This window comes from Dendropsophus ebraccatus, chromosome 5 (assembly GCF_027789765.1).
Source record: "Dendropsophus ebraccatus isolate aDenEbr1 chromosome 5, aDenEbr1.pat, whole genome shotgun sequence".
Taxonomy (NCBI): Eukaryota; Metazoa; Chordata; class Amphibia; order Anura; family Hylidae; genus Dendropsophus; species Dendropsophus ebraccatus.
In genome coordinates this window covers 58,949,186-58,970,277 of record NC_091458.1, presented here as the reverse complement: position 1 = coordinate 58,970,277, position 21,092 = coordinate 58,949,186, and the positions used below count along the sequence as shown (strand labels likewise).

Sequence of the window (21,092 nt, the reverse complement as noted above, 5' to 3'; positions counted from 1 at the left end):
CCTAATAGTCTGTAAGCTCATGCATGCCAGCAGGGCCTTCACTCCTCATGAACTGTATGGATAATTATATGTATATCTCTGTGATATCTGATTTTTGTCTATGTATGTACCCCCAGAATTATAAAGTGCTGCAGAATCTGTTGGCGCTATATAAATAAAAATTGTTATAAATTATTACTGAAGTCAAGGGGTGAAGAAGGGTGACAAAATATTATCCCAGTGTACAGGTAAACTTACAACCCACACACTGACACTTAACACACCAGTATAAAAGCATGTAATACCTTCCTCTGTACAAGGTTTTCAGGGATTCCACGGCTAGTGCAGTTGCTACAATGTCGTCAGCATTGTGTCGTCTTCTGCTTACTACCAATGTGCCATCCATTTTTCCAACCACAAATACAAGGTTCCCCTGAAATAAGAAAAATACATTTTTAAAACTATAAAACAGAAGAAGACCTGAGCTAAGATTCCTGTTATGAGATCTATACTAATGGGGTAGTGCCATTTTTTCATAGGCAAATATGAGGCTTTTTCCATAAAACGTGTGCATTCTCCCTCAGATGCCATTAATAGGTTTCAATGACTCTTGTGGTGAATACAAGCAATACATGACACCCAGTACGCAATCAATGCCGACTGCAATAATGTACAAACTATTGTTGTGTATGAGGCCATACTGTCATCAAATGCTGTAAGAAGTGGCAGAATTGACAATAATAAATATAAAATATACAATGCTATATTCCCACATTAGATAGCTGATAGGTAAATGAGCATTTCACTGACCGCTATCTTTCCAAAACTCCTCCTATACTCATTAATGCTTGGCTGAGTTGTGTGCATTCTGAATATTGGGACATATCTTCGATGCAAAAATGTTGACAAATGACAGAAAATGAAAAAAAAAAAAAAAACCTCTTTAAATTTTCTTACAAAAACCCAAAACAGAGAGAAGCATTTTGTACAACTAAGGGTGCATTAACAGCACCACCATGTCTTCAGATGTCATTACCCTGTCAAAATAGTGTGCAGTCGTACCTGTGATTGGACAGGCATGGATCCCATTCACAGCGACATCTAGCGACAACACTGAGGGCATTTTATGCACCAGTTTTCACTCAGACTCGAGGGCAGCAAACCACGCTTTGAGTTTGGGTGTGAAAACTTGTACACTTGCAGGACACAACCTAAACATACACTAGCTAACTACGACTGGCTGGACTATGATTGGACCATAGAGGTGAATGGGGTCTGTGCACAGATACGTCGACACTTGATTTTAACAGGTGCGGAGGTATAAGGAAAGCACAATAATCATGATGAGAGGACACATGGGCAGCAGTGGGACCTGAATAGCGTTGAAGCACCTGAATAATGCTATGCCACAGGAACGAATATATAAAGAAGCTTGATGTAGGGCCACGATATAGGGAGAAAAAAAAAAACAGAATTCTTAACTTAATTAAAAACATTTTAGTACAGCACTTACAGGCCCTACAAAGCCCAATAAGCCAGTCCTGGTAAATGGCGTTTCCCCAACAGGGGTCCCAGTGGCACCAACCGGTGAGACCTAAGACAAGAGAAAAAAATCAACATGAAGCGAATTGCTGCTTGTACAGAAAAGTAGGATGGAGCACTCCAAATAGTATTTACAACATGAGATACACAAAGGGAATTTCCGGTGAGAGGCAACTGTGGCTTTCAAAAGCTTCATGCACAGAACTCTGCAGGCACCGTATTCACACGGCACTGAGTCACTGAGCATGAACAGATGTCTTTCTGTACAAAATCAAGGCTGGAAACCGAGAACATTGTATTCCTTCCAAATACATGGAGATGACTAAAGCACCTGTGCTCACAATGTGGAGCTGCTAAAATTAAAACTAGTATAAACAAATCCATGTGAAAAGATATACAGGCTATATTTTTATTTTTTACCCACATCAGTACCAGGAAGAAATCCTCATGTACGGATAATTATATGTAGATCTCTGTAATGTTTGATCTATGTATGTACCCCCAGAATTGTAAAGTGCTGCGGAATCTGTTGGCGCTTTATAAATAAAAATTATTATTATTATTATTATTATTATATAGCTCCAGAATATTCCCTGGAGATGCACAGGGTTTTGTACACAGTAGTGCTTCAGTTACTTAGCCAGTGTAAATCCATCAATCATGTTTTTGTCCTTGTTTTCATATGTTCAAACTTCATATATGTATGTGTACATACCTCAAATGTATTCTTAGTCACTCCAGACAGTCCGTAATAACCCATTCCGCCTCCTTTGTAACTCACACAGATTTCTCCTATCTCATCCGTTTTACATAACTGCGCCACACCTTCTGGTTTTACAATGCACATGATCCCTAAAAAAAAAAACAGAGTAACTGGATTCAATACTTTGCAACTGTCTACTGAAATCTGTTACATGATCACTGTTTTAAAGGATGGTTTAAAAAGTCCTTTACAAAGGTGAGCACAACTGGAGCATGCTCGAGTTCGATTGTTCGCCATCTGAATACTGATGGCGGAAGTTATTGAATGCAACCCTAGGGAGTCCGGGAAAGCATGGATACAGAGCCATAGGCTGTATACATATTTTCCCGGACTCCCTAGGGCCACTGGTATTCAAATGGTAAATGACAGGACTGATAGGAGTTGCGCTCATCTCTAGTCATTTACATCGTGAGCCCTAATGGGGACAGGGACTGATCTGAGTGATGACAAGATATGTACAACACTGTGGAATAAGTTGGTGCTATATAGATGTAATTTAACATTACACCTTAGTATGACATGCATGTACATACTGTACAATAGTAATATCAGTTGTGCACAGAACAGTGTTACAACAGTGTTAAAATTCTGCATAGCGTTACAGCAGATGGACGTTCTGGTAGGAGACATCTGCAGGGGTATAGCCGGGCCCCCGCCGCACCTATAGTGCTGCAAGAAGGGAGAATCCTCCCTTCATTTCCCATCGGGGATCAGCACTACAATGCAATATGCCTGCAATTTTAAACTGTAATATTATTTAATAATATTAATAATGAAGTAAAATTCATATATAATCCTGATAACCCCCAATACATTAAGAAATGTTGCGGGGAAAAAAGTACATATATTTAGTATCGTCGCGTGTGTAATGGCGCAGGCAATAACATTATTACATTATTAAACCTGCGTGATGACCGCAGAAAATTTAAATGCGAAAAATACTAATTTTAAAAAAAAATTTGTATGATAAAATTGCATTTTTCACGGAAAATTTTTTATTGCATATCGGCCAAAATTTACCACTGACCTAAAGTACAATATGTCACAAAAAACTATCTCAGAATCAGAAAGATTCATGTAGCTACAACCGCATAAATTGAGACAGGTTGGATTTACAAAATCTTGCATCACAATATACTGCTCTTTTTACTGGCATATTGAGATGACACACTCATTTAAGCAGTGCTAAAAAAATAAGTGTTTTTTTAACAAATACTTTACACATCCAGTCTAAACCACATACTAAGACAACATTAATGTCCTCACTTACCGCCAGGCATCACATGTCCAACGTCTTGCACTGTTAAAGCAGAGTTCTTGTCCTCGGTATTCACACGGATAACACCATAACTCAATCCGTTCATAGACAAAATAGCTCTTCCAGGCAATGGAGCCCCAGGGATACCAGGTCTTAAATAAAAACAATTCTTCACATTACATTGTACATTATCATGAGTGCACTTACTAAGCTTAAGTAATAATACAGTCATACAATTTATGAATAAAATAAATAAATAGACAGATAGACAAATGTGTGTGTGTGTGTGCCTAGTAAAATGATAAGCCAGCAAACAAAAATGATATTTAAAGAGAATATCCCATCAGGTACACTCTCTTTAAAATCACACATGAATCGAACGGCGTCGGCATGGGGAAGCCGGTGCCGCGGTTCAAAAGATTCCCGATTCCCGCGTACAGCGCCATTTTATTCATGGTTACTGGGCCGGGGGTGAAGCACTGGAGGTGGCCTGGCCCTCCCCCAGTGGGAGGAAACCCCTGCCCCTCCATGACGTGGCTCCGTTGATTCCATTGGAGGGACGGGGGTACTTGATGGTACATTCTCTTTAAAGATTAATCTACTCTACACATATATCAGAGATGTGTATCTTACAACCTGTAATAGAAGGCTGGGGTGGGCTGGACGTTGAAACCCTTACATACAGCAAAAAGGAAAGAAAAAGCAGGTCTGCATATAAGAACCTGCTGGTGCAGGACAATAGGGTTTATGATACAGATTACTATGTTTCCTTTCTTACAGATCTACTATATCTACAGTGGTACATCTGTACCACTGTACCAAGCAGTTTATTTTTTGCATACAAAGTCTTGTGAATTTGTGTAATTGGTTCCAGCATCCACTATAGCTAACCACTATACCTGCATGTTTCATTGTACATTGTACAATTTAATCACTATGGTATAGTATCACACATCTTAAATCAAATAGTGCACACAGGGACCCTCGCTCCCCAATATTTATAGTGCAGGCACATGACATCAGGGAAAGGACTGAAGGGGGAGACATACAAGAATGAAACTGACGGCACCTGCACTGTGCAGCACATCTTAACACAAGACTGGGTGCTGGACAAATGGTTGAGTACCGAAACAAAGTCTCCTTTAAAATATTTGTTAAGAACCAAATTGTTTGAATTTGGACCAATTTGAGTACCAAGGTAACATTGTAAACTAAAGAACAAAAAAAACTGTTTATGTTTTGTTTATATACCGTTATAGGTTGGAGGTAGTAGTATTGACTGTGTGATTGAGTTTCAGTCTTAGTTCTTGAGAATCTTAAACTGCGATAGGCAAATTATCTTGTTTGGTGCACTGGGGTGTTCCCGGCCCACCTGCCTCTGTAGCTATGCCTTCTAATAAATGTTTATATCGGTGCCATTACATCAATGTTACTGTGCAAGCACAGATCTCAGAAGAGGATAGCCATGCACCAATATGAAGGGGAGGTCTATGAATATTCATTAGAAGGCATAGACACCGAGGTTGGCAAGCAGAGTGGTGCACTCAGGTGTTGGGATGCCACAAACAAGCTTATTTGCACATGACAGGTTTTTATTATAGAACTCGGTGACTGTCATGACTGAGCTACTTATACAGTCTGCCACTTTAACCTGCCGATCCAACATAGAAGCAATTGAATGACTGCTTATAAAAGTGTCCTAGGGTGAAAAAAGTTCCAAACACCAAAATCGTAAGTGTAATGGCCTGCAGAATCAAGAGATAGCTCTTAAAAGATGAGAAAAACAGACAAGGTTTAATGGTATATTCAGAAGTGGCAAATTTGTTGCAGACATTTCTACAACTGAAAACCAGTACCATTCACCTGAACAGGGATACGTCAGATGAGCGATCTCAGCCTAAATGTAAAAATAGAGCTAATAGTTATTTTTTGTTTGCACTGTACCTTCGGATGGCTACAGTCATGGCTTCTGGAGATGTGGCACATGGACAAATCGCTTCAGGCTTAAGACCAAAATTTTGAAATAAACTCAGGAAAGCATCACAGGATGAAACGGACCCTGAAAAACAACAAAAAAGAAATACAGTCAAATTGATTGAAATGTTATAAAGTGAAACAGGTGACAAAAGGACTGCACGTCAATGGATGAAAAATGTGATTTACCATTAAATGTAAAATACTCTTGTATAAAAGCCTAATAGAAGTCACAGTCCCCTAGTATCACTATTGATAAATGCGGTATAACTATCACACCTGCAAAGCATCTGAGGAAACTTATGGTGGGAATTAATTAAGACCTGCTTCGCACAAGCCTATCTAAGGTTAATGCAAATGTACCATCATGTATATTCGCTATAAATGTAGCATATCAACGCAACGGCACTGGCACGGGGAAGCCAGTGCCACAGTCCTTTTTATGAACCGCTACCTGGTTCTCACGGGCAGTTCCGGTCTTTTACTGGCCACCAGCCCAGGCTGAAGCACTGGGGGCGCAACAGCCCACTCCCAGTGGGAGGAAACCCCGCCTCCCTGTGATGCGGCTCCATTAGAATCAATAGAGCCGCATCACAGAGGGGCGGGAGTTTTCTCCCACTGGGGGCGATTCGACGCGCCTCCAGTGCTTCAGCTCGGCGCGGTTCCCAGTAATAGTCCGTCAGCATGCGCGGGCCACGGTTTAAAAAAAAGACCGCAGCACCGGTGCCGTTCTATTGTTATGCTATACTTAAAACAAATGTACCAGATTGGTACATTCGCTTTTAAGTCTGCTGGTGTAAGATGCGCCAGGTGTCTTAGGAGTTTTTGTTTGGTTTTTTCAAAGAGTCTACACATGAAGTCTTGTGTTTCCTAGAGGATCTAAGCCCTCACAGAGAAGGCAGTTATGTGATTGACAGACACATTGAGCCGTGACTCTCTGTACTGATCAGACATCTTGTGTTTGGTCTTTTTTTTTTTTTTTTAAACCAGTACAAGTCTAAAAATCTGCCTTCAGGAGACTGGACCTGGATTTCTGGTAAGTACAGCTTTGTTTTACAGGATGATAACAAACAAAAAAAAGTAATGAATGTTCATCTACCATTGATTTAGATTTTGAAAATTATATTGTGACACAGATTTTATAAATTATATTGTGACACTTTAATAATAATAAAAAATCATGTGCCTTTTTATGCATTTCCCCAGGATAAAAACAATAACAGTAACAGCCACACATGCTTCTGGTCCACAACTTCAGGATGATCATGTGGCAGGCTGGTAAGTGCACTTCTTGCAATGATGAGCAAAGCCCAGAGGAGGGCATAATGTCATTTGTATGTCACAAAGTCCTAATCGGCATCATATAGAGAGTGCTTTGGTTCTCGGTTTATCTTATGCATACAAGACATCATAAGACGCTATAACATCTGTGGAAAACCTCAAATAAAATCTTAACACAAAAACAATTGTCAACAATCCCAAGTCAATGTTGTGGTTTAGCGAATTTCAATCTGGTTATCATACCCATAAATCATAAAACACAATGACACTTACATGGATTGGCTCCATCTGTTACAATGAGCATGCGAAGCGAGGCCAAACTGATATCCTTCTGTTCTCGATGTGCAATCATTGCCCAGTGCAAGTCCCTGCACTTCACTACTGCAACCCTGGCTGGGAAACAAGAAAGAACAAAGACGTATTCATAGCTTTATCACTGTACTCTACATTCATAAAGGATATGTATTTCCTTCATTTCTTGCTTCCAACGGAACACAAATCAAGCTAAATGCCAAGCTCTCAGCGCCACATCATCTAAACAATTGCCGGCTTTGGCATTGATTGCACTAAAAATAAAACACTTGTGATAAAGAAGGGGATTGGCTTAAGACTGGCGGAGTTCTCAGCCAGGGTCTGACGTAATAAACTGACAAGAGCTTTGTCCATCAACAGGACTTAGATACGTAGTGAAGTTACAGTCGCAGCTCATGTTATGACTGAACTGGATTTGGTTTCATCTCCTATTAAATTACTATAGTAATGTCAGCTTATAGGGATATGAAGAGCCTCAGTGTAAAAGGAAGGGTTCTCATGAGATCCCGCACATTCCTAAGCTTATAGGAGTAATATAAAGTATTAGCGATAATGGAAACAGGATGTATCACCTATCCTAGCAATATATTAATGACGTGAACGAACTGAATCCATTGCTTAAATGACTATGGACACCTTTTAAATGGATAAAAATGATTCCTATATAATAATGCTGAACACAGGAGTCTACAAACTTTATTCATGTTCATTCCCCCGTATTCGTAGTTTGATGCCAGCTTATGTTCTCTTACTAATTCATGCTGGATGTGATATCAGAATTTACATAGGGTGCAGTGCTTTGTACACAACGCATGTGATCCTCTTCAGCGAGTTTCTTCCCTATCTACAGCCTGTGTGAGCTGCCCTCCAGGCATTCTCTCCCTTCCATGCACACTGTGGCTTGCTATGTTCAACCCCCTATAATAGAGACTGATGTGCTTTATTATAGTCTATGGGGCACATCAGTCTGATCGGGTGCCAATTTGGGGATGAAATGTGCTGCCGCATGCTTCTCTTGTCTATAATAAGCAATCAGAGAGTGTCTCAGCACTGAGCCCCTGACTTTTAACTTTTTGCATGTCTATGTGACATATCAAAAGATATTTTCAATGTCAATAATGCTTTAAGCGTTATATGAACTTGTGCGCTTAATACCATATAGTAAATTACCTTTATGTGCATGGACTCGTTGCACCCAAGATAAAGGACATGCTTTCATCACCGAGTATGGAACACTGATTGTGTGCATTTTGTTTACTACATTCTAAGGGGAAAAAATGTAAACAATCTATTAACCAAATAAATATATTGAAGTTTCTGCCTTTGTATATGATCATTATGTACTTATATACAATCACATCCCCTACCCTCTGTAACATAATTACATATTTAGCACTTTACCATCTAAAATTCTTTGGAAAGTGAACCAGAAATGTCAACCTACTCCTCTTTTCCTTTCTACCAATATAGGTACACCTCCGGTATTGAATTTGCTAACTGTAGAGGTATTACAGTAGCTTCAATGGGTTAGTTACTAGCTTACCGTTAGTATGCCATGCCAGAGACCTGCATCCCTCTTAAAATCGAGGACGTTTACCATGGTTTCACCTACACAAGAGACACAGTATTATAAGACTGATCATATTCTTTCCACATGTATAACAGTATACTGTTATCATATAAATAGTGTCTACATATTGCTGAGCACATAATTCACTAGTCAATCCTATTACCACAGCAATGACTATACAAATACAAAGCACTAAAAATTAGCTTTATTTCACTCACCTTCAGTATAATTACAAGCCTGGGACAGAGCTTGGCAATGTGAAAGCATTGCTATCCGAGAAACTGCCACCCCCATCACGCTGCCTTCTTTACTTGTCTTGTACTGCAAAACATATCAAAGGTGATTAACGCCTAAGTTTCAGGGTGTGAAAAATAAGCCTTATATATGTAGCTTATATAGTCTTACATATGCAAAGACCTGGACTTCAGGGAAGGACAAGAGTAACACAGTACGATGCTTTAACAACTGGATTAGTACCAATTTAAAGACTACAGTCATCATTAGAACACACTTAGTGTTAGAGTCTACGGGTCCTAAGCCAACCTTTAAGTATCCAAGGTAACAGACTACAAACAAACTGTGTGTAGTTTGCTCTTGCAATTCTAGTGCTAGCCATCTTTCCCTTACTTCTTGCCAACCCACCCAAAGCACATTTTTATGAAGCAGTGTACTGATTGAGAGAGTATACCAGCAGGATCAGAACAAGTTTGTTCGTAGTCCTTTCTCAAGAAGTCTGCATAGATGATGTTCATATAAAACAGTATAATAACAGACTGTTATAGTCACTTAAGAAAAACAAAACTTTTGACATCACACATACATATCAACAGTTTAATTTGGTCGGGATTTTGGTGCTGGGATCTCCACCAATTATAAGATACAGTTTCAATGAAGTGTATATCATTCTTTGCACACATTGCCATACTATGTACGTAGGGTGCACCTCACGAAAATTGAAGACACGGGCATGTGAACATCTATATGATATAGAGCACCCGGGGGGCAGGACATTATCTGGGGCATCACGCCACTTCATTGAGGCACATCAAGGCTCCACAAAATCATTTAGGATTTTTGCCATTGAAAAAATATTTGCCTCGAGGAGAGGTGGCGATGTACAAACATTACTTAGAGACAAAGAGGCATTCTGGATGTTTTGTCTCAACACATGCATGCCGCATGGTATGAACTTGCGACGAGAAATGTTACTTCATTATTAACCCCGACAGTTTATTCCAGAGTAGGACTTGCTATGAATGCTACGGAGATCACTAACTTTGCTTATAGCAGGATGTTTGATAATAATGCAATTGTAATCTATCCTCATGCTTACACTCATTGTAAAGGGTCTGTATATTATGTTGCAGTATGTTTTTCTGGCCAGGAGCTGGACTCATCTTTTCTTGTTCATTATGTAAGGACGCACTGGTTGGAGTGAGAGCCCGCGCAGTGAGGCTACAGGAACGGCGGTAAGCTGGCATTACTTTTTCTATTTTTGTAGAGTTGGGGAAAAGCATGTTGCTTGATGCAACTTGTAAATCTATGGAACCTGACTTCGTCAATCAATCATAAACAGCAGTGAGCAAAGCACTCGGCAGAGCGCTTCTCCTAGCTCTATATATTGATTACGGGGTCTTAGCACCAAGATCCTGATCAATTAAAACCGTTGATACCTATGTGTCATGTCAAACTTTTTTTTTAAGTGACAATAACAATTAAAGCCTTTCTATAGAAAAGTTGCTTAAAGGGGTATTCCACTGAGGTAAAATACATGTTGAATGACCTCCTCTTCTGGAGACTAACAAATCCTTCCATATTTATTATCTTATTAGTCTCCTTCCCCCCCTAGTTCTGAGCCTGCTGTTTTTTGCTAAAGACACAGAAAACTGTTTGTGAGCTGCTTACTCCGTTCTGAGCCCCCTCATCCACTCTCCTTTCCGAGATGAGACTGTAATGCCGTGAGGGTTAATCAAAGTAAGGTCCCCAGCAACCTTCCCGGCATGGCAGAGTGCAGAAACAGCTGGCCAAGGACACTGTTTACATGAGCCATCTCAGAAAGGGGGGCTGATTCAGAGGGTGTTTAGGGGGGTGGGGGTTAGAGAGAATACCTCACATACAGTTTTCGTCTCAGAACTGGGGAAAGCAGACTGAAAAGATCACAATAATTATTGAAAAAATTATTAGTCTCCAGGAGGTGGAATGATTTAACGTGTATTTTACCTGGGCGAAACACCCCTTTAATTTTTCACCTAGCTGCCAAGGTTTGAACACAATAGTTCAAATCCTTGCTATATGTTTCCTTGCATTTATAATATCAACTTGCAAATAAACAATTTTGTCAAACTCACATTTTACTGCTATGATATTTTCATTACAGAAAAATTATCAAAGATTCAAGAGGGTGAAAAAAGGGAAGTGGCTATAGAGGAGGGGCGAGGAGAGCACTTCCAGTAATTGTAAACTATAGTAATTCCCAAAAAAATAGATAATTCATCTTTGCTCCTGACAGCAACTTTTAAGACAAGCCCAGCCAAGTGACACTGAGAGATACAGAAGAGACGGCTATAAGTGCCAAATATTTGCAGAGGTTGCAGTCTGTGTAACCATAGAGATGATTCTCCCTTTATTAATGACAGCTGTAAATGAGACTGAGGATTTTTTAGACACTTTGCAGACAAGTGGTGACGTTGTTGAAGCCTGTAGGCTTTCCAGATCATCCCTCTAATAAGCAACACATGTTAATTATTCATCTCTAATTCTAGTCAGGGATGTATCTTAAAGCGTAAAAATCACATAGCAGCCAGATGGAAGCTTTCATCTTTTTGTTTGATAATTATTTAGTGGGTCATTTATAGAATAACAAAATTATTATAAAGACCACTATACCTCCTACAGTGGTCTCCATTAGAAGATAGGAAGCTCCATTTATGTTTCCAAGAGACTGGGCCTCCTTTACTAAGATTGTCTGATGTTCTACAACCCTACACAGTAACCTTTTAGTTTCCCAAACCGCCAGGTTTATTAATCTGGCAGGTTTTTCACAAGACAAAAACTAAAACCTGATCTTCCTGCCACACTAGAAATGGCAGATTTTTAGAATGCAAAACCCTCCAAAAATGATGGTTTGTTTAATAAATATGGTGGTTATGAAGTTCACAACCGCTTTTTGGGTTTTTAGACAAAAACAACAGCCCAAAGAAGATAGCGGCGGTCTACTGCCACCGCTCCTATTCCAGGAAGCGACGGCAGTAGATCGCTGCTATCGTGATCGTTGATTTTTCAGCGTGTTGAAAGACAACAATCAGACGACCTCGTGCATGTCGGTTAATCGTTATCTTCTATTACACAAGACGATTATCGGCTAAGACGGCCGATATCATCCGATAATCGCTTCGTGTAATAGGGCCATGACTCAATGGACTACTAGGTAGCACAGTAATAAGTTTAACGGTTAATTTAAAAAAAATAATATATATACCTCAATATATGCAGGCTCTGTGCCAGCTATTGTGATGTGCGGTTGCCAGTCCTTTGGTGCCTTGGTCAGGTATCTGGAATCGGTCACAACCCACTTCAGCTTTGGCCACCCTATAGAAAGAAACCTGAATATTGAGTTGTGGTCTTTGAAGCTGAAAAATACATCTCTATATAGGTCATGTTCATGGTTTCAAAATTACTCTTACCGGCAAGTCACTTTCCACTAATCCTTCATGACAGCACCATCATTGGAATGCACTGGTGCTGTCATGTGCTGTCGTGTGCTGCCACACACACATAGCCCTAACTTAAATGTATGCTTGTGAGAAGACATTTGGGGGGTGGGGTTAACTTATGTTGTGAAAAATGCCTTGAAAAAACAGCATGAGTTTAATGTGGGAAATCTTTTATGTGTTTGCCTCGCATGATCCTCAGAAACACTCTAATTGAAACACCATTTTATGAAAATGGGACACAAGAAAACCGCAGACGTTTCATTAAAAACAGCTGCAGAAAAGAAAGTTAATTTTCCACAGTGACGGCGTGACTAAAGAATTTTCTTAACAGAAAAAAATGTTAATGATTCAGTTTAATTTGGCCATTCCATGAATTCCAAGTAATAACACCAAAATATAGAGAAAATATATCCTGGGCACAGAAATAATCTGGTGGCTTACCCTTGAATTGCACAATTTCCCCATTCTGTGTTTTTGGCAGTCCTTTCAGGCAAACCTCAGTGGTAAGAGCAAGCTTCACACCACAGCTTCCCAGCAGGAAACCAATCTGATGCCCACCAGCATCCTGTTTATGAGGAGAGACAAGAAAAGTCAATATGGCAGCAGGCTCGGTGATCTGACTCACTGACATACCATAAATTACCAGCAAACATAACAACGACTGCAGGGGGTAATATACACAGAGGTATATACAAACATAGGTTAGTCGTAAAAATACAACTAAAGATAAGGCTGCAGATATAGTACCATTAAACAAAAAGTGAGAATCTGTCACCCCTTGACCACCTACTGACCTGGCAGCACTCCTGAATAAATATCAATATAAGCTTTCAGAACATACAATTGTTGTCTGTGTCTCTATTTTTTTATTAAAAAAAAATAATGCCTTTATCTGGGCCATGAACAGTGTCAAGGATGCGGGCCATGTCATTTATTAGGCACTAGTACCTACATGTCTCACTGTGTATAAACACAGAGCACATTGCTATTATGCAAAGTGATGGGCATAAAGCACAGTGCAGCATAGTGGTGCTAAAGCACAGTGCAGCATAGTGGTGCTAAAGCACTATGGGAACAACAGGCCCCGCCTCCTTGGCACTATATACAGTCCAAGTAAAGGTCCAACAGTATGTTCTCAAGCTTTTATTAATCTCCCCCTATATAGACAGAATTTAACTAATCTAATTATAATAATAAAAAAAGGTTAGCTCAGATTAATATACCTAGACTGAACTATCAAGATGTCAGATTTATTGGGGCTGTCAGCATGAAATATTTTAGATATATCACAGACGCATCCAAGGTTTGCATAAGATGGGGTCCATGAATCTGGACTTCTATTGACTTCCAGAACAAATGGCGCTCATCACTCCCGAAGAAAACCCGATGGCCATGTCATCCTGCCCAAACCGCAGGAAGCATGAATCAGTCACAGTTCAATAATACAACAAATTATAATTCAGACAGGTCCCTGCAAGTGCTGCCTGTTTAGCCAGCCTTGAGTGATATACCCCTATGAGTATAGAGAGAGAGATGTGCCAATCAAGGCCAACAGGACTGATAGCAGCTACTGGGGACCGCCCCAATGACTAGCTATTCCATTCCTGATGGCTGTTAAACCTTTGATCTCTCTGAAATGCACGAATGCTGAGTGTGTTTCATGCTGCCCATATAATATAGGCAAAATGAAACATCTGTCAGGTTCCCCTTAAAATACCTTTCATTTGTCTTTGATGTTCACAATGGATTTCATCAGGATTTTAATATGCAAAATCATTATTTTAAGTGATCAGTGGAGGTTCCAGTTTAAAGGGGTACTCCAGCAGGGGGGCACTTTTTTGCTGGGACTGGGGAGGAGGTGGAAAAAGACGTCCACTCACCTCTCCGGTTCCAGCTGCGGGTCCCGCATTGCGGCGCTCTGATCTACGGGCGCTTCCTGGTGTCTGATGCGGGCCCGAGACGATACGTCTCAGGTCCGCTCAGCCAGTAAGTGACAGAAGAGGCATCTGAGCGGACCTGAGACGTCACGTCTTGAGCCCGCATCAGACATAAACACCCCCCCCCCCCAGGCTTTTTACCCCTTTCAGGGCTGCGATAGATGTGAACTTCTTAATACACAAGAGGGGAGATTTATCAAACTGGTGTAAAGTGAAACTGGCTCAGTTGCCCCTAGCAACGAATCAGATTCCACCTTTCATTTTCCAAAGAATCTGTGAGGAATTAAAGGTGGAATCTGATTGGTTGCTAGGGGCAACTGAGCCAGTTCTACTTTACACCAGTGTGACAAATCTCCCCCAAGGTATGCTTTTGGGATCTAATAACTCCTTGACTGATGCGTTTTTCTCAGCGCAGTTGAGCATAGCAGAACAGATAAACACATGAAAGAAGCAACATGTCCCTTCTTATTCACATGGAGAATACCACACTTTTTTTTTGCCTCATCCACAAATGAGTTTTCTCCGTCCATAAATTAGAATCCTGACAAAAAGAACCCACTGAATTATCAAACTGGTGTAAAGTAGAATTGTCTTAGTTGCCCCTAGCAACCAATCAGATTTCACCTTTTTTATTTTTCGAAGAATCTGTGAGGAATGAAAAGTGGAATCTGATTGGTTGCTAGGGGCAACTCAGCCAGTTCTACTTTACAGCAGTTTGATAAATCTCTCCCTATGTTTTTTGAAAATGGATCACTTTTTGACCACTGATCTGTTCCGCAAAAACCTGCAATTACACATTCTGCTTGAGGAACAGAGGCTCCAAAAGAAGCCAATTGGTCAGTTTTTAACAGATGACACATGAATGCATCAACTGTGTGCCACCCATTTTTTATTACAGCATTGCCTAGCAAGCCCTGGACGGGCTCCACCCTGAGGTCTCCCATCTGCCTTTGCGGATGCACAAAAACTCATGCAAAACTGATAAATCAGTGATGGTTTCTCCAGGACATCACTGATCCTGATTTCTGAGAACTGACGTTTTCCTTGAAATCTGTCAAAAAATTATTGTAAAAAGAAGTACCCCCCTCCCTTAAAGTATGTGTAACATTCTCCTTGGCTCTACATCTGCCTACAGTCTTTACAGTGGCATTCTCTGACATAAGGGCACTATGTGAGACCAACCACATATTCCACACTGTATCTTACACAATGACACTGTTCAGCAGATGATGGAATACTTTTCCAAAAGAAGCTTTTGCTGCAATTAGCTTTACTGTAATAAAGTGGCCCAGTCTACATTAGATATTCAATTATTCAAGAAAAAGTCATGACCATAAATTATGAATAGCTTGGCTTTCACGCTATGTCATTCTCTCGTTTGCTGGAATTACATTTTTAGGCACAATTACTGGCAAACGTCAAAGGGCCAAGAGATGTCTGTACTGGAATGGTCGCCGGAGATTGATGGCCTGAGAACCTGTCCAACATCACTCTAAATTTTATCGTTACCTTTCTAGTAAGAGGTACCTCAATCGGCACTGGAATGACTTCTGCCAGGAGACAGCCGTAGAACGCAACCATAAACATGACTGGATCATTATTGGGATAAACCAGGGCCACCTGAAAGAAGGCAATTCATGAGAAGATGATCTGCAGCACAGGAAATCCATTATTGACAGGATTCAATAAAGCAAGCTAAGCATCCCGGAATTCAGGTCAATAGTTTATAAGAAAAAAAATGGTCACAAATGAAACTCCAGGCAAAGACTGACAGACCGTGAATTAGTTTCTGCCCCAGTTAAAGTGAATGCCCCTCACCAAAACTCTTAACTGAGCTCTTGTAATGGGATGACTGACCTGTGTGTGTGTGTGGGGGGGGGGGGGGGGGGGGGGTCTCATGGCTATAGAGCATCATAACCAAAGTAAATGTATGCAATGGGGTCATTGCCCTCCCTCAGCTGATTCTTCAAACATATAACTGAGATAGCACTTGTTTTAAGCAAAGAACATGGTGTCAAAGAAGTATATTATAAGAAATGTCCATAGCAATACATAAGTGGTCCCCAAAACTTAAAACTTAAAAGGAAACCTGTCACACTGGCAGCTACCTCAGTATGCACACTTATATAAAGATTGCTAATAAGACCTCCCACTGGACTCAATCATTCTGCTCAGTTCCATATTAGACTGCGCCTTTAACATAACAGGTGCCATTTAAGAGGGCTTATCCGAATAATAATATATATTTTGCTGGGGGAAGAAAACACATACTTGACTACTTTGGTCATCCGCGACTCCCGCTACTCCAGAAATGGAGTGTTCGCCCCAGTGACAGCTCGCTCAGCCAATCACTGACTGCAGCCATATTCCACCACAGTCAGTGATTGGCTGGTACTGCTGAGAAGGCTCATCTTGGAAGTGGCGACGAGCAGAGAGGACCAGACAGGAAGTTGCTGGAATGGGAGCTGCAGGAGACTGAGGTAGACGAGTATCATTTATTTTTTTTTTATTTTATTTAGCCTCCCAACAACATATGCAAAATTTTAAGATGCTAGAATACCCCTTCAATAACACCTGTAGCATCTGTGGCTGTCACACAGATTGAAATCTATGGCAGATATGAGCTAGTGTTCAGTTCAACTACACTTTACACCAATTTCCTGCATAGGTAACAGGAACACCCCCCCTCAACTAAGCCACACCCACCTTCTACTAGCAAAAATGCAAAAGCTCTTACATTTTTGTGCAAAAAGGAACTAAGGCAAAAAATTCTACAGCTTTTAGCCACCACCATCCATGATTTACTAACATACTACTTTACTAAGTTTTGTGTAGGCAGTATGTTAAAGGTGCAACTTGCTCCCAGAGAAAAACAACAAAACTTAATAGACAGACATCACAATATCATCAGCCAACAGTGAACTATGGCACATAGGTATCAAAGGAGGATTATTACATACATTTAACCATAGGAATACTTCTATAAAGCTGTTCAAGCAAATAACTTTACACGGGTCTAACATTTGGAAAGCAATGACAAACATGTCTATGTAAGGGAGGAGAAGGAGGGGTAGGCACAGGGGAAAAAAAGTCACATCGGTACATGAAAAAGTCACATTAGTACAAGTTAAAGGTGTAGTTCACAAACTACATCAACTGGTGCCAGAAAGTGCCAGAGATTTGTAATTTACTTTTATTCTTAAAAAAATATCAAATTTCCAGTACTTATCAGCTGCTGTATGTCCAGCAGGAAGTGGTGTATTCTTTCCAGTCTGGAGAACAGCAGAGGTTTTTCGGTGGAGATTTGCTGCTGCTCTGGAGAGTTCCTGACATAGACAAAGGTGGCAGCAGAGAGCACTGTGTCAGACTGGAGAGAATAAACCACTTCCTGTAGGACATGCAGCAGCTCCCATAAGTACTGGAAGACTTGAGATTTTTTTAATAGAGGTAAATTACAATTTTTATTTATTTATTTTTTTTTGTGAACAACCCCTTTACATGAATGTGATGAATGAAAATGATGTTAATAATTAATGTAAGCTTGTATTATGGTGTGTTATGTAAATGTTGAACTGTAGGAAGCGACTATAGCCTTAATTACTGAAAACTATTGAAGTTTTATGTGCATAAGAATAGGGTATAACGTATAGAACAAATTTAGACAGATGTGCCTCTCCAAAAATATTTGTAAAAAGAAGATACTCATCCAATGGATGTACATGCCAGCAGTGATAAGACAAGAAGACAAACACAAAGAAAACATAGAACACAATATTATCACATGTAATGAGAAAACACAACACATAACAGGATAAAGGTAATCTTATCATATTTAGGCAGGTCTAATGCTTAGGGTGGATGAGTAAATAAGACATCTGGCACCTCTCTGACTCCTTGAAAAGAGACAAGATCTCCCACACATCATATCATATTTTTGAATGTTTAGGCCATGTTCCCACTGCGTCATTCCGGATGATCTTCACTTCTGATGAATTGGGATGCGGGCGCATCCGTGCGCGCCCAAATCCCAATTAGCCACCGCACGCTCAATTATGTGCACTGACAGGTTTTCTGCGGCCGCTATTCAGTGACATGTCAGTTTTTTGCTGCGCCGCTAGCGATCCCGGCCGGAGTGTGTACTATGTGTATACACACCAGCTGGCATTCCATAGAGGGCAGCACTACATAAGTTCCGTAGAAATCACGGCTGTTGTTGCAAATCGCAACAACGGCGGTGATTATTACGAAACCTATGTAGTGTGAACATAGCCTTAGATTGGTGCTGGAACGGTCTGTGTGTGGTGACCTATACAAATGGGTGAGTGCTGAGGGGAATGAGGACTGGTCTGATGTTTACATACGATTATACTTTGGACTGCTTATTTGTGAGGAAAAAGGACTAGTTAAGAGAGTACGATGAGGAGGTCTGGTCCAATGTTTACATACAATTGTGGTCTCAGCTATTTACATAAAAGTTAAGAGAAACCCCCTGAACCCCATACTATATAGCACCTTATTGTGAAGCAATAACACACAGAATTTTAGTATGCAAACATTGTTATACTTATCTGATTGTCTATTGATAATATTTTTTCTTATCTAAAAAAAAGTTTTTATATTTTTTTATTGGAATCATGTTTTTATGTTATCATGAATAAATCAGAATTATTTGAAAAGTATGCACATTTTCTTTTCTGTGTTAAATGGAAAAATGGCTACTTTTGTGAGGGCACCAACTGTCAGTAAAGCTCTGTGATGACAAAATGTCATAAAAGCAGGCAGACGAGAACAGCAGCAGGGACTGGACGACTTCAGATTGGCAATGCCGGGGAATTGGGGAAGATGAGTATACAGTCTTTATATTTGTACTGCACCAGATGGCATGAAAAAAAAAAAAGCTCACTAAAAAAAAAAAAAAAAAACTAAATATTTAATAACCTGTAAACTACTTAAAGTGAATTTGTACCGGCATGTAGCTGCCTCCAAGCCACCAGTATCACTTTGTAGAGGCCCTCCATGCCCTAGGCCTGCGGCGCCTGTCTCCCCGCCACCTTCATTTTCAGCATGCCCCTGGGTTGGATGAAGACCCCGAAGTCCTAAGGCACAGATTGTCTAGGCCACGCCAGATTGAATCCCCACCACACCGCAGCAATATAAGTCGTTTTTCTTCAAAATACTGACACCGGGAGAAAGGCCGACACTCAAACCGGACATGGTGAGGACCTCTACAACACGGTAACGGCGGTTTGAAGGCAGCTACATGCCGGTACAGATTTGCTTTAATTTATAGAATTAGTAACAATCTTGTTTAACAGGCAGGTAATTTTTATTGGACTTATTGGCACTAAGTCTTGGTTAAAAAAGTTTTTTTTTTTAGCTGGGATCACATACTGGGCATATTTGCTGTGTAGTCCTTGATATTAATTGTGTTCTGTCAATAATGTACATAGAACGTGGTCATTCACTGTCCGCAGCAATAGCTCAAATATCACCAAATACACAGGGTGCAGGTGTTCTCTGATCCCAGCTTAAGAATATGGTTTTGACCAAAATCACGGCATCTAAAAATAAAAGTAACATCTTGACCAGGTTCATGCTCAGACAAATTGCCTTTGAGCTATGGCATGGATTTGCCAGTGGAGATAGGGTTGGGTGTGATGAATTTTCACTGCCTGACCGCTCTGTTCTTGGAGATAAGCTGATGCCAGAAAAGCCTGGCTGCGGCCTACCCCTGCCTTCCCCATAGAGAACACTGGTACATACTGCATACTCATGTGTATGGGGAGACAGGAGAGATAACCGTTATTGAAGGTGTACCTTAGGTGCAGACCGAGTGTGTCAGGCCTGATCGCTATGAACTCACTCCAGCCTTTAGCACTGCTAATCTCTTCATCCAGTGCTTAGATATGAAATACAATTATCCAATAAGAGTCTCCCAAGACCTATCTTGTTACTTCCACAGCTACTTTCTAATTCGATTTGGCAAACACAATCTTCTGCTAGATCTGAGCATGGAAAACACTTAAGTTGGCCACACACGATAACAATTATAATTTGGCAATTTGAATAAATGTTCATAGTATTATAGTATTAACTCCTTCCTCACAAAGGATATTGCCATAACCTCCTAAGAGTCATAACTTTTCACCAGGTACCTGGTCTCGTCTTTTTGTGGAACAAGTTGTGTTTAATTGCACCATTTAATCTGCAATATTTATTATAAACTTTTTTTTCAAAAAAATATATTTTCTAGGGTGTAATGAAAAAATTTAAATTATTTTGCCATTGTTTATTGGGTTTATTTGTTAGGGCATTGACTGCGGTGCAAATTCAATTTTAGCTTTGTTCTGTGGATCAGTATGATTATACCAATGACCAGCCATGATTAAGAGACTTCATCCTGAAACGTGTGAGTGTGTGTTTTTAAATTTTTGTATTATGTTTAAAGACTGGAATAAAGTTTTTTCTTTTACTTATCCGGAGCGGTGGATTCCGACTACTTTCATGATATGAATATACCAGTACCAAATGTATACAGTTCTTGGTATTTTTTACTACTTTCACTTTTATTTATTTACTTTTTTTAATCTGCTTTGTATTAACAATCTTTTATATTCTTAGATGAAAGGAGGTGGTGGGGCTTGACTTTTGTAGGGCTATAGTTTACATTGGTATTATACAGGGGTGTAGCTAGATTTCTTAAGGACCCATAACAAAAAACTGTATGGGGCCTCATGAATCCTGTATGCCCCTCCCCCAGTGG

At 40.1% G+C, this 21,092-nt stretch overlaps 1 protein-coding gene across 2 annotated transcripts in view; it reads right to left on the bottom strand.

Moving 5' to 3' along the window:
• The window catches only part of DIP2B (disco interacting protein 2 homolog B), a 145,503-nt gene that overhangs the window by 29,517 nt on the left and 94,894 nt on the right, over positions 1-21,092 (bottom strand). The window contains exons 10-21 of one of the 2 annotated variants that reach the window (XM_069970294.1): positions 15,839-15,949; positions 12,834-12,957; positions 12,158-12,267; positions 8,898-9,000; positions 8,653-8,717; positions 8,280-8,373; positions 7,071-7,190; positions 5,487-5,601; positions 3,555-3,694; positions 2,237-2,373; positions 1,493-1,573; positions 285-412 (exon numbers count right to left, since the gene is read on the bottom strand). In XM_069970294.1, the coding sequence (XP_069826395.1) occupies positions 285-412; positions 1,493-1,573; positions 2,237-2,373; positions 3,555-3,694; positions 5,487-5,601; positions 7,071-7,190; positions 8,280-8,373; positions 8,653-8,717; positions 8,898-9,000; positions 12,158-12,267; positions 12,834-12,957; positions 15,839-15,949 (1,328 nt within the window). The remainder of the gene's footprint in view (positions 1-284; positions 413-1,492; positions 1,574-2,236; positions 2,374-3,554; positions 3,695-5,486; positions 5,602-7,070; positions 7,191-8,279; positions 8,374-8,652; positions 8,718-8,897; positions 9,001-12,157; positions 12,268-12,833; positions 12,958-15,838; positions 15,950-21,092) is intronic. The other variant, XM_069970295.1, reaches the window with a different exon arrangement.